Source organism: Leptonychotes weddellii, chromosome 2 (genome assembly GCF_054177405.1).
Source record: "Leptonychotes weddellii isolate Sample4059 chromosome 2, ASM5417740v2, whole genome shotgun sequence".
NCBI lineage: Eukaryota > Metazoa > Chordata > Mammalia > Carnivora > Phocidae > Leptonychotes > Leptonychotes weddellii.
Genome location: NC_138370.1, coordinates 72,973,625 through 72,988,152, shown reverse-complemented (window position 1 = coordinate 72,988,152; position 14,528 = coordinate 72,973,625). Strand labels below are relative to the sequence as shown.

Below are 14,528 nucleotides of genomic sequence, written 5' to 3'. Positions count from 1 at the left end.
CATTTGCTCTGTTTCTGATGCTAGTAGAAATGCCTCCAGTGTTTCCTCATTAAATAAAGAACCATTTTTAGAATTGAGGTATCTATGACTGTCAGATTTAACAAATTAAAATACAAGACATTCAATGAGATTCTAATTTCATAGAGACAAATAATTTTTAGTACATATATTTTTCATATATGTTTATCTGGCCCTTAATTTTATGTTAAGGTATCCATTCGTTGTAATTTTAATATTCTTATAGAAAATAAGTGTTGCATTTTTCTGTGGAGGTAATCACATTTTTCTCCTTAGACCTATTAGTAAGAATCCTACCCAGATCCTTGCACTCCTGGTATCAAAAAACCAGGTCATGGTATGTTGTTTTCTTCATGTGGCTTAGGAATTTCTAGTATCGCATTTAAGATTTTTGCATCAATCATCATAGATGATATAGGTCTGTGGTTTTCTTTTTTGTTCTATCATTATTAAGACCAGGTAATCATGTTATACTTACATCACTAAAAGAATTAGTAAATTTTCCATTATTTGCTATACTCTGAAACAACTTTAAAACACTGGGACTGTTTTCTCAAAGTTTAGTTAAGTTCCCTTGTGCAATCATCTAGGCCTAATGTCTCTTTGTGCTTGTTATTTCTCAGTAACTTTATTTCTTCAATGAAAATTCATTCGTTTATGCTTTCTGCCTCTATTCACATCAATTTCAGTAAACTGAATCCTCCTAAGAAATCTTCATTTTTATCTGGGCTTTTAGAAAGAAAACTAATATTGGCAAAACAAACACCAGCTCATATAAACTTCCTCATAATTCATTGCCTATGACTGGCTATTAATAACATAGCATCTAAAAATGTAATTAGGAGGAAAAAAGGTAATTAAGGGGAAAAACATATGAGATAGTTTTCATGGGAAAATGCTTGCCCAGATTTAGCTCCCATTATTTGTTCGTATTTGCTGCAACTCTGCCACAGAGTGGAAGGTCCATTTAAGAGTATACAACAAAACCCAAGTTATTGTTACACACCTATGTTGGTAGAGGGTTAACTCCCATTTACCCAAGAATGTAGTCACATTTGCTATTACTACTAATATTAGTAATATTACCATATTATGGTAGCTTGTTGGTAGCTTATCTCAATACTTGAGAGAATCTCACTTATCATGTCTCCAAAGTTTGCAGAGCTTCTATTTACTACAAAAGTAGTGTGTGAGGGGGAAAAAAAAAGATTTCGGTAGGATCTTGTCTGAATGTGGTTTCTACAAACTCATCTGCTATACTGAGTCAGTGACATAAATATATCAAATGCTTTCATCTGAATGCTTGAAGAAAAGTGATTTTAAACAGTGAAATCACTATGAATGCAATAAAACAAATTCCCAAACCAAGCAATAAGCACTATTTGCTCTGCTCTATCCCAGATGGGTGTCAGGGGTTCTCCAAATTGCCCCTTTCTCATACACCTCAGACCAGAGACCACGGGTGGTGAGTGAAACAGTCCAAACATTCAGCATTTGGGCAGTCGGGATGGGGATAGAAACCGGGGGCATCTCTCCTGCCTGTACTATGAACATTTTCTGGAAATGCTTTGTGCTATCAAATTCTCTGTCCTGGAATCATTTCATGAAGGACAGCAGTTATTGGGGTTGAATCTTTAAGGTGTTCTTCAATTTCTTTCTTTTTTTTTTTCATTCTAGCATCTGCCACTCTCAGAGTACTTCAGTCCAAAATTTAAGTCAAACTAAAAATTTTTGTAGGGTCTCCTGGGTGACTCAGTCGGTTAAGCATCTGCCTTCGCCTCAAGTCATGATCTCAGGGTCCTGGGATGGAGCCCCGCATCAGGTTCTCCGCTCAGCAGGGAACCTACTTCTGCCTCTCCCTCTGCTGCTCCCCCTGCTTGTGCTCTCTCTGTGTGTCAAATAAATGAATAAAATCTTTAAAAAAATAATCAAAAAATTTTTGTAACAGACATGTAATGTCTTTTCTTCTTCTCTCCTCCTTCCCCCTGGCTTTACTGAAATATACTTGACATATTGCTTCTTCTTTTCTAAAAGGGGAGAATGAAATAGACACATGTGAACAGTTCAGCTTTCATATTCTCCTTATATGTTGGTATGCGACGCAGTTCAGACTGAGGTAAATATGTAAAGTTTTGGCACTCAAGGATGGATAATACAGCTAGCAGTATAAAGTATGATTTCCATACTTTATTGAAAAATCAGAAGGAAGAAGAAACATCTCTTATTATTTCCCAAAATAAATAAAGTAAAACTCAACAGAATAACAAGAAGGACAGGGGAGTTTAAGAGACTTCTCTAAGAAACTGATAGATCATTCAAGCAGACAAATTTGTAAGAATTTAAAAAACTTGAATAAGTAAATTAAAAAGCCTGATGTAAGAGAATACCGCACCCAATAAATAGAATTTATTTTAAGAAGGCATTTTTAAAGCACAAAACTAACATTTATAAAAAAACAAATGAATGCAACGTATTTTAAAGGGAGTGTACAGAGACTATAGATCCTTTTCAAATTCACATGAAACATGAGAATTCGTAACAATTCTCAAATATTATCACACAGATAAAATTCACTAACATCAATGTACTTAAATAAGAAATCAACAGCAAAAGGCGGCAAAAACCAATATATCTGAAAAAAAGGAAAACACTCCCAAATAACCCATGAGCTAAAAAGGTGATAAGAGAAATTATAGATCTTTAGAACTGAACGGCTATCAGAACACATAAATATCAAGAGGTTGGTAATCAGCTCAAATGGCACTTAGGCGTGAGTTTATGGTTTTCAATGAATTTATTTAAAAGAAAAGAAGATACTGTGCACTGCCAGACACAGGCTTGCTTGTAATTGTGCTTTCTACTACTTTAGATGTCCTACAAAATGGGTAAGAACGTTTGCCAATTTACACAGAACCTGTCTGTGACAATGGCAAGTTTCTGAACTTGTAGCTATTTACTGAGACTATGTGATGGCATCACTAAGTCAGTAAAATATATTTCTTAATTTCAAAAACTTACCTGCCTTTACTACTTTTAAACTAAATTGTAATAGTAATGGTACAAACATCATAAACAAACATTCTAATTTTTCTTGACATAAGAGGTAGTTATTAATACTTTCAAGCCGAGTAGTTTGTTTACTGTTTTCTCCTCTTCAATACAATTTTCATTATCATTTCTGAAAAATGCCATGAGAAAGCAAGGTTATCTGAGGTTCCAAGGTATTACAGAGTTTTTTCTTGTTATGCTTATTATCTTCGTATTTTCTGAAATAAAAACAAGAAACCTGTAACATCTAGAAATAACATTAATTCACAAGGATATAATTATTTTCATGAAGATTTTTGATAACGTTCTTTCCTTATTCTATCCTTTTGACCACGCTTTCCCCTTACAAGTAGAGAAGATAATTTTACATTGGTGAAAGACACGATTCTTAAGATGTATTAGACAATATCAGTTTTAATACTGTCCTGGTGTTAAAATTTTTGGAAGTAGACTTCCGTCCCTGGGATACCTGGGAAGTCTATATTGTTGGATAATCATTTAAGCCAACAAACTGTTATAGATAAGGTACAGATATTTTTAAACATTCACTTTATTTTTATTTTTATAATTTAAAATATAAATATTGAAAAGATTTACGATAACAAAGTAAAGACATAATAATCTTTTAACACTAATATATGAAAGAAAATCTGAGAGTAATATAAAATTAGAACTGGAGAAATTTTGCTGTGAATATACTATGAGTACTACATTTCATATGAAATTAGTTTTGAATTTCTTGTTAGTCAAAGGGAACAAAAATATCCATAATGGGCAAAAGGAATCATGACAATTCTTTGGGAAAGAGTATCTTTTTTCTAGCTCCAAATTCTAAGAGAAAGTTGTCACATGTATCTTTACATAGAAAAGAAACATAAAACTTGAAATAACAGTTTTGAAGAAAATGCAAATATGCCATATATCATTCTTTAATAAAAGTCAAAAGCATAAACTCAAATAATCCAGTTAAAGCATTTTGATGGGAAATATCCATCTACTTCTTTCCCTCCATCACCTCCAATTAGGCACCTCCAGATTTAGCAACAGCAATAAAACAAATGGGTAATACATACATACCAAAAAAAAAAGTTATTTTTTAACTAAATTCGAGGTTAAGTGGGATATCCTGTATTTTATCTGGTAACCCTACTTCCAACACCTCGAAACACCCCAGTACGCTGCAGTAAAACAAAAATAACTTTTCATGTAGGATGAAGCACTAGCAAATTATAGAAACACACTATTCGCTTGCTTATCAGCAGAAAAGCTTTATCTTTTTTTAAAGATTTATTTATTTATTTGAGAGAGAGAGCGCGGTGGGGGGAGGAAGGACAGAGGAAGAGGAGAGAGGGAGTCCCAAACAGACTCAGCGCTGAGTGTGGAGCCCGACAGGGGGCTCAATCCCACAACCCTGAGATGATGACTTGAGCCAAAACCAAGAATCAGACGCTTAACCCACTGTGTCACCCAGGTGCCCCAAAACTTTAATTACTTTGAGTTTTCAGAAATTATTCATACAGAAATATTTTAGTTGTTTCTAAAAGAAATTTTTTATTTTATTACAGATTTAGGACATGAAATGATAAAGAACATTTAAACTGATGACATAGGCAAAATTTTTAAACTTAAAACCTAGAAAATTTATCACTAAGACAAGTTTTTCATTTATTAAATTATTTTTAACTACAAGCTAGATGAATAGAAATAAACCAAACTATTTTTTCTCCTTAATGAGCTATAGAAAATTTATCTTGCATTTTAAAAAGTTTTATGAGGGGTGCCTGGATGGCTCAGATGGTTGGGCGTCTGCCTTCAGCTCGGGTCATGATCCCGGGGCCCTGGGATGAGCCCCACATCGGGCTCCTGGCTCGGCAGGGAGCCTGCTTCTCCCTCTCCCCCTGCTCATGCTCTCTCTCTCTCTGTGTGTCTCTTTGTCTCAAATGAATAAATAAAATCTTCAAAAAGAAATAAAAATAAAAATAAAGTTTTATGAGAAGTGTAATATATAATTTAACTGATTAAGGAACAAATTTTACATAAAATTTTTTTAAAGACTTAAAGAAATGAATATTAAGGAAAGCGTAGCAACACAAGTGTTGCTAGTTGGACCTGGTTAAAGAAAAAAGGGTGACATTTATCTCGCTGAAGTCATGAATGTAAATTTTATTCTACTTAATAAAATTAAAATTTGAGGGGCTCCTGGGTGGCTCAGTCGTTAAGCATCTGCTTTCGGCTCAGGTCGTGATCCCAGGGTCCTGGGATCGAGCCCCGCATCGGGCTCCCTGCTCCGCGGGAAACCTGCTTCTCTCTCTCCCACTCCCCCTGCTTGTGTTCCCTCTCTCGCTGTGTCTCTCTCTGTCAAATAAATAAATAAAATCTTTTTTAAAAATTAAATTAAAAATAAAATTAAAATTCATAAAAAGTTGAAATGTAATATCCGAACTCTTGGTTCTAGGTGGTGGACAGCTAGACCCCACCGAAATGATAGGAAATGGGCAGAAAAGATGTAACTCCAAACAACGTAAAGAATGGAGGGGGCTCTCAGCTGAGGAGACATTTAATCAAATTAGCGAGACATATAAATCTGATGGAAGAGTGGGGACTGACAGCGGAGCTGAGAAATCTGTGACCTCAGCACCAGGAACAGGGCTAGAATGGAGACAGCAAATTCGATGAACGATGGGAGCCAAACTAGGGCTAAACCTAGAGAAGGAAGTGGGTCTGTGTGAGGAGTACCCACAGCCCACAAAAGGAGCAAGGACTTTACGTCCCAGGCAACTCACATACAGACTCTTCTCTAAGGAAAGCTGGATGTGCCACCTGGATGTAACTAGCTCAGGCAGTGCATGAACTAACGCCCCAGAACAAAATTCTCTATATTTTGGCATGTTGTTGCCCATTCTCTCAAACCACTGGAAAAACAAAACAGAAAAACAAAAAACAAAAAACTCCAACACAAAACAATCACAACCTAGTCACCCACATACTCTAAAACAGGGTTTGTAAGCCAACAAATTCTACCCATGTACCAAAAACTCTCAGGAAATCTCATTCTTTTCAATTTTATAAAGGAATATGAAGATAGATGCAGTGTCGGGGGAGGGGACAGGAGGAAGAGGAAATAAGTTACTCATATTGCCACCAGACAACCAAGAATCTCTAAATATTTGAGAGAAGTGTGCAACCTAACAGAGACAGATCAAAATAGACAAGCAGGTTGATCTGGTCACAGAAAAAAAACAGCTCATTCAGAATATAGAAGAGAACTTTAAAAATGTTTCATGAAAAGATCTAATACTCTGAGATTTGAGGAAAATTGTATCCACAAAACAAGTAGATGGTAGGAAAAAAAGGAACAAAATAAAAACAAAACATTCATGAGAAAAATCTGTCAAGGAACCCACCCTAGTACATAGAAAAACAAGTGACATAAATAGTAAATAAGGGGCGCCGGGGTGGCTCAGTCGGTTAAGCGTCTGCCTTTGGCTCAGCTCGTGATCTCAGCATCCTGGGATCAAGCCTCAGCCCAGAGGCCCACGTCTGGCTCCCTGTTCCACGGGGAGTCTGCTTCTCCCTCTGTTCCTTCCCTTGCTCATGTTCTCTCTAGCTCTCTCCCGTGTGCTCTCTCTCTCAAATAAATAAAATCTTTTAAAAAAATAGTAAATAAAAGCTATGACATATAGGAGATCAATTCAGTAAGTTTAATATTTGATTATTCTTTCAGAAAAGAGAACTTAGAAAAGAAAGGGGCAAAATAATTAAAGTCGTAATATGCTATCAACTATTTGTGTCCCCTTCCTCAAATTTATATGCTGAAGCCTAAGTCTTCAGTGTATTTGGAAATGGGGGTTTTGGGAGATAATTAGGTCCAGAGGGTTCATGAATGAGTTTAGTGCCTTCATAAGGGGATAAAGAGACTAGAGCTTTCTCTACTCTTGGCCATGTGAGGATATAGTTAGAAGACACTGTCTACAAACCAGTAAGTGGGCTCTCACCAAAAGCCCCCATGTTGGAACCCTGATCTTGGACTTTCCAACCTCTGGAACTGTGAGAAATAAATTTCTGTTGTCTAAGCCACCCAGTCTGTGGTATTTTTGTCTTAGCAGCTGAAACTGACTAAGACATAATAAAAATGAATAAGTATCTGAGCTAAATATTCATCTGTACTGCAGGAAAAATAATGTGGATAAATAAAAATTAGTAGCATAAGCATATTATTTAGCAATATAAAGAAAACTACCAGAGGCATTTAAACCAGAACTGATGAAATGTCATTGCCTCTGGTGAGTGAGATAGGGCTGGAGAAGTGTAGGGGGTTGTTGCCTTTTATTATAAGCTCCTCTTTTTATTAATTTTTAGCCAGATATGTGCATATTGCTTGAAAAATATAAACAAAGCTAAAAATTTTATACAATTAAATTTAATCCATTTTGAAATACAGCCTTTGGGAAGTGAAAGGGGTAATCCATTCTGCAACTCTTTCCTCAGTTTGGAAACATCTAATTTTAAATATCTAAAAGTCTTAGCAAATGGACAGCTCATTATTTCCCTGAAATTGTTTTTGATAGTGAAATGTGGTTGCAGTGGAGGATGCTGAAGGCATTTCTAATCCCTAACGTGGGACGGAAACTATGAGGTGGTGGTGGTCTTCTTGTTCTTAAAGGAAAGAAGGGAGACATTCTGAAAGGAGCTAGTAAAAGAGAAAGACAGGTGACTGAGAGCATAACAGATACAGGTTCCTGGGAAATTTGCCAGCTGAGGTATCTTCTTCAAACTTTTGCTGATCTCAGTCCCATTAAAAAAAGAAAAGCACCTTTTAATGTGAGGCAGGTCTAACTGAAATGCATAGAATGCAGGGTTATCTTCATGGAAATGCACCCACATTTCCATGAAGTGGTCTGTGTATAAATAATGCATACTTTTGATTATACATTATAGGCCTCTTTTGCTGTTGAAGTGTCAAAAGGTAATTCTGCATGAACACACTTCCATCCATATACACCATGCAGATGGAATGTTAAATGGAAAGCAGATGAGACTGGACTAGAAGGGGAGAAATTCAAATTCCAAAACACAAAGGAGCCAGCTACTAAAAAGGTGGGCATGGCTCTAAGGATGACCCAAGCTCAGAGGTGGTGGATATAGGGCAACAAGCAGGGACACTGGAATTAGCTGCAGAGTCACAGTTGGGATATGCATGCTTATGCCCAGCAGCAGACATCAAATGACCATTGCCCAGCAGAGGCATAGAGTATGGGTGTTTGTGGAGAAGAAAACAATACCCAAAAAGAATGGGGTCTTCCCTACTCAGAAGAAAAGCATCTGTACAGAGTGAGCTGTAGACTGCCCATTCCTCCCATAAATACTAGAGGAAAGCTACAGAAAACAGACTCAACATTCACAGACAAAACAATAGAGAGTCCCAATGAGTAAGAAACAAAATTTCAGTTGGGGGGGGGTGGTGAAACACAAGCAGCAGCAGATCCTGAGAAACTGAGGCCAGTCAAGGAAACAGATGACACTTGGGGTATTCTGAATAAAGAAATCAGGTTCATGAAGCTAGAGTAAACTAGAGGTGAGCTCAACTGTTGGAAGGATTAGGGGAGCAAAGGTCAAGAAGCCACTTCTGGAAACCTGGAAATCCTCAGCAGAACAGCGGCCATTTTCAGAACCCTGGAAGCCAGGAGAAGCCACCCGTGGTCTCAGCTGGTCAGGCAGCAAGTGTGAACTCAACTTCCTGTCCAGGCGTCTGCTGCCCTCTCGGCCACCATCTTCCAGGTCTACTGGGAGTACCTCTCACTGACAGAATCTAACACGGCACTCTGTGAGGGAAAGACATTCTGTGAGGTGTACTCCCCCAATTCTCCCCCGAGAAGCAGAGAGTGGAGAGGAGGATGGCAATGATGCAGAATTAACAACAGACACTAAGTATAGGCAGCAGTTAAAGTAATGAATTACACATTACATAATATACTACTGTTTAAGTGTAATTGATTTTCTCTGAATGATAGGAAGGATATTGTGTATATAAAAAGAATCAACTGAAAGTCCTGGAAATTAAGATTTTCTTTTTGGAAGTTCAAAAACAAATGAGGCAAAGAGTAAAAGTTCGAGAATGAACTAGCAGGATGCCTCGGAAAGATGGCAAATCAGACACAAGTTTTAACTTTCACTCTTTCTAGAAATCACGCTTAACCATAAGGGCCAGTTGAAGATACATGATCTTACAAACAGAATGGGAAAGCAGACAATGGTAACCAAATGGAGGTGTGAGAGAGCTGTATCTCAAGCAGCCAGTGGGAAGCAGAGAAACACAATTCACAGGGCAGAAATCCCCACTACTGCTAGAAACAGAGGTGAAGATGGGGCAAAACTATGAGGATGGCTTGCAAGTCGCAGCGGTGGATAAAGCACTAAATATCTTCTCCCACCCCACAGATCCAAGCAATTATCTTTTCTTCACTCTTGAAGGGTAATTCTCTGAAAAGGCAAACATAAGGTATGTATCTAGACTCAAACCAGGGTAAGGATAATAATGATAAACAAGACAAACAGGGGCACCTGGGTGGCTCAATCCGTTAAGTGTCCGACTCCTGATTTTGGCTCAGGTCATAATCTCAGGGTCATGAGATCTAGCCCCCTGACAGGCTCCACACTTGAATGGGGAGTCTGCTTGAAATTCTCTCTCTCCCTCTGCCCCTCCCCGCCCCATAAATAAATAAATAAATAAATAAATAAATAAATAAATAAATCTTAAAAAAAGAGAAAACAGAACAAATAAGTAAATATTGACAAAGTGAACACTGAAAGCCCCAGCTATCTTTGCCCACTTGGCTCCCAAATTCTCCAGCAATTTGATTAGCCCATGCAGCAAGACTGGGAGGCACTAAGGTGATTTCCTGGGAAAGAGCCTAGCCACTCCTCTGTCAGTGAAACTGATGGGTTCAGCCTTGCGCTCAGAGCCTCCAACCAGCTTTCTCCATTTGAACATACAATCTATGATCACTACATACATGAGGAAACCCTTCAACAACTTGAAGAACAGAGAACAACAACAACAAAAAACTTGGAGGAAATTGAAACTATGCAGGAGGAAGAACTTTTTTTTAAATCTTAAAAAAAAAAAACTATTAAAATCCTCAGAGGGATAAGTGGAACTATTTCAATCATAAAATAAGAACCAAGTGTTATAAAAGGGGACAATGGCATTAGGAGCACAAAAGGGGTTCTTAGACATTAAAGCTATAATAGCAAAAACAAAAGCCAACCAATCAATGAAAACTACCCCAAAAACAAAAAAAGCACCAATAAAAAGGATATAAGATGAAAATCAGAAAAACTTTCAGAAAGTGAAGCAAATAGAAAGAAAACAGGAAAGGGAAAGTAGGGGAGAGAGAGAGAGAACATCAATCCAAGGAATCTAACATTTGAAATAAGGTTCCTTAAAAGGAATATAGAAAATAGAGGAGAAAATTTATCAACAAAGTAATTTGTGAATATTTTCCAGAATCCAAATATGAGTTTTCAGATTAAAAAGCCCTACCAAATACCAAGCACAATCGATAAAAATAGACCCATACCATCATCATGAAATTGTAGAACCCTAAATACAAGAAAAATGTTAAAGGTTTACAGATGGGAAAACTGTTCTTATACCAAGAAACAGGAATTAGAATGGCTTTAACTACTTTTCATTGGTTACACTCTTGAATACCTTCAAAAATAAGAATTCAGAATTCTTTGCCTAGCCAACCTAACAATTAAGTTTGACAGACGGCATTCATTTTAAGATGTTTCAGTTCTCCAAGAATTCACCTCCTACACTATCTTTCTCAAGAAATTACTGGGGGGGTGTGCTTTACTAACAAACACGTGGACCAAGTATGATACATATTTGGGATATAGAAAACAAGAAAATCAACCCCCTGGTTCCTAAAATATCAGCTAGAACTGGTCAGAAGGCTGCAGGAGAGATATTTTTCAAGATTAAGAAACAGTAGAAATGCAGAAAAGCATTTGACAATATTCAACATTCATCCATGATTTTTAAAATGTTTGAATATACTAAGAACAGATTTAGATAATTCACAGGGCATCTAAGGGTGAATTAGTGATACGTACATTGAAATAAAGCCAATTTAAAACTCCAAAAAAAAAGTTGTATAATAAAGGAAAAATAGAGCATATTACATAGTTTAAGTGTAAATAGCATTTATATTGTCATTATAAAATCACTGAATAGTGAGCTAACCAAAGATGTAACTATATGGACAGGGTGGAGGTTTGGGTGGAGTGAACTCTATCAAAGTTAAAATCTTTCATTCATTAAAAGAAAATGAAATTAAGAAAATGAAAGAACAAGCCGTAAGTTGAGACTTGTGGTCAGCCTATATATGGAATTATAACAATTCAAAAATAAACAGGTGAACAACCCAATTTTTTAAATGGGCAAGTACTTAACAAGACATTTCACAAAATATATACATACATTTCATTAAAATCCACATTTCGTAAAAATGTGTGTGTATATCTGTATACACACACACACATACACACACACACACAACTAGCACATGAAAAGATGCTCAACATCAGTGGTCATGAAAGAGATGAAAATTAAAATCATAATGAGATATCAGGATCTGCCTTTTCTAGCATTCCATACAAATTGAATCATATAGTCTTTTGCATCTGGCTTTTTTCATTTAGCATAATGTAATTTTAGAGATTCATCCATATTGTTGCATCTATTGATAAGAATGAGGCTTCAGGGGATCCTGGGTGGCTCAGTCAGTTAAGTGTCTGCCTTCAGCTCAGGTCATGATACCAGGGTCCTGGGATGAACCCTGCATTGTACTCCCTGCTCAACAGGGAGCCTGCTTCTCCCTCTGCCCTTCCCCCTCCTCTTCCCTTTGCTCATCCTCCCTCCCTCAAATAAATAAATAAAATCTTAAAAAAAAATGAGGCTTCAAACTCAGATCTATTGTCTCCAAATTCGTTGTATGTCTACAGTATATGATAAAAAAGGAAAAGAAAATACTTATTCATTCTTCTAAAACAAAATATTAGAGAGTATATCAGAAAGTTATCTGTATAAGATTTTAAAATACACAAAACATGATTATAAAATAAAGCTAACAAATATCTGATAATTTTCTATATATCAATTTTATACTTACCACTATATTATCAAAGGCTTAAATTTTTTTATATGATATAGTCCTTTATCCACTATGAAGAAAGTTGAGAACTAAGATTAATCCTTATTATGCCGTTTTTTCCAAAGAATGATGCTGATCATTTTTAAAGAAGGTATTTGAATTATGAAACTCCTAATAATAAATATCCTGTTAGAAAATTTTAAAATAATATAATTATAACAATTAAAATAATATAAATTTTAAAAATATACAATCACATTTGACATACCATTAAATTGTTATTTATTTCTATTTTACATGGAGTGAGGCATAAAAAAGGACAAAAGCTAGATTATAATATCAAAATATGAGTGATTAGATAAATATTCTATTCTGTTGTGAATTTACAAAGGTAAGGTTAAAATAGCTTATCCAGCAAAAAATACAATGGAAGAAAAGAGTCCCATTATAATAGCACCAACAAATAGAATGGCATAGATCCAATTGCTTTCTGCATCACCTGCGGCTATGTTTTATGTATTTTCACGGTGTTATTTGTTGCATGAAGATTTATAATAGTTAAATTTTCATTATTCCTGGCACTTGTTTGCTTTGTTTAATGAACACTTTTAATCTAGAATTTCACTTTGCCTAATTGCTAATAGCTAACATTTACTGAATTCACACTATGTTTCAGTGTTCCAAAGAGTGCAGTGCAATAAATACATGGAGATAAGGAGTAGAAAAGGTGGAAAGAGGGCAGGTGGTAAAAAAATGAACGAAATGATGGGAATATGTGTATGTGCATTTCTCTCATTTCAATTGACAAAGGATTAAAGCAATCATTTGCTTTGTTGTGTGAAGAAACTAAGAAAGGAGAGATTTCAAAGGCTGAAAACATCTTAAGGATCATCTAATTTAAGCTTCTCTTACAGATGAAAAAAGCACAGAGGAGTGTTAGGGCTTGCCCAATATCATGTACACAGGTCACCATAACTAAAAACTAGTTGTTTTGACTCTGAAGTCTTTGCTTCTTCTACTCTACCAAGATGCTAAGTCAATGACAAGTAACATTGCTTCCAAAAAATGATGGAACATTAAAGACTGATTAAAAATCAAACAAGACTGAATTTTTGTTGATATGGTAAACAGTGATCTGAAACAAGAATGTTGATACATTTAAATTCAATAATAGGAGCATTTTATTTAGAAATATTCTTCTATAACTTTAAATATTAGACTAAAACAGTGAATTTTATTATGATTTTTAAAACACGTTTGTAGTCATTACTTGAACTGCACAGCTGGTAAGAGTAAGGCAAAGAAGTTTACATACACTGGATTTTTCTTACCATGACAGATAACTTGGGTCTTGAAAAAATGATTGTTCTTCACAACGTATAGTTGTCATAAGATAATTATGTTTGAACAACCATATTTTATTCTGTTTTCATCACTCCTTTTCTAAACAATATTTTATAAGTTAATGAGACATTGTATTAATATTACTCAAGATACATTTCAAAATCTTACTTTGGAATATTGTTCTATTCCAGGGAATGATGACTGTATACCCACATGCTGGAAAAGAGAAGGTTTATATCGAATACGAATTTGCTTATTTCGTTCTGCACATTTTTCCTAGGGAAAAATAAGAGAAACAACACTCTTCTATAACAACCCACACACTCCTTTTTATTGCATTTATGGATGGCAGAATTTTGTATTATATTAGTTTTTGCCAGAGTTTTATTTTAATATTTAAAAATTAAATAAAACTTTCTTAGCTTTTTCTTCATAAGAATAATAAAACACAAGTTGAGATATAAAAAGGTTTTAGTTAAAGCATGTTATTTTCCTGAACTCTGTGTTAGAAAATCAGGCTACTGTTGTACCAACTATAATTTTCTGCTCCCTTCCTTTTATTTCAATAACATAGATGAAATTTTTTCGTATTTTTCTATCCATTTCTCTCAAAGTACATTATTCTTTCTCTTTCTATAGTCATTAATTCCTACACTGAGTTACATCCTCCTTAATTTCTTCTTAAGTAGAAAAAAAAAAACATATAATTAAACAAAGAACCAATATTATACTTTATGGAAAAAGATTTGGTTAATCTCATTAAAAATAAAAATAAGAAAGATGACCTGTGACACCATTCCTATTAGAAGCAAACATCTTAGGAAACAAACTGAGGGTTGCTGGAGTGGGGGGCGAGATGGGAAGGATGGGGTGGCTGGGTGATAGACATTGGGGAGGGTATGTGCTATGGTTAGCACTGTGAATTGTGTAAGACTGTTGAATCACAGACCTGTACCT

The 14,528-nt window shown here is 35.5% G+C and overlaps 1 protein-coding gene across 1 annotated transcript in view; it reads right to left on the bottom strand.

Annotated features, from left to right (window-relative positions):
• Window positions 1-2,224: 2,224 nt before the first annotated feature.
• Window positions 2,225-14,528, bottom strand: part of MGAT4D (MGAT4 family member D) — a 41,456-nt gene continuing 29,152 nt past the window's right edge. The window contains exons 10-12 of the mRNA XM_081813117.1: window positions 13,740-13,847; window positions 12,246-12,413; window positions 2,225-3,284 (exon numbers count right to left, since the gene is read on the bottom strand). Of these exons, the coding sequence (XP_081669243.1) occupies window positions 12,399-12,413; window positions 13,740-13,847 (123 nt within the window). The 3' untranslated portion in view covers window positions 2,225-3,284; window positions 12,246-12,398. The remainder of the gene's footprint in view (window positions 3,285-12,245; window positions 12,414-13,739; window positions 13,848-14,528) is intronic.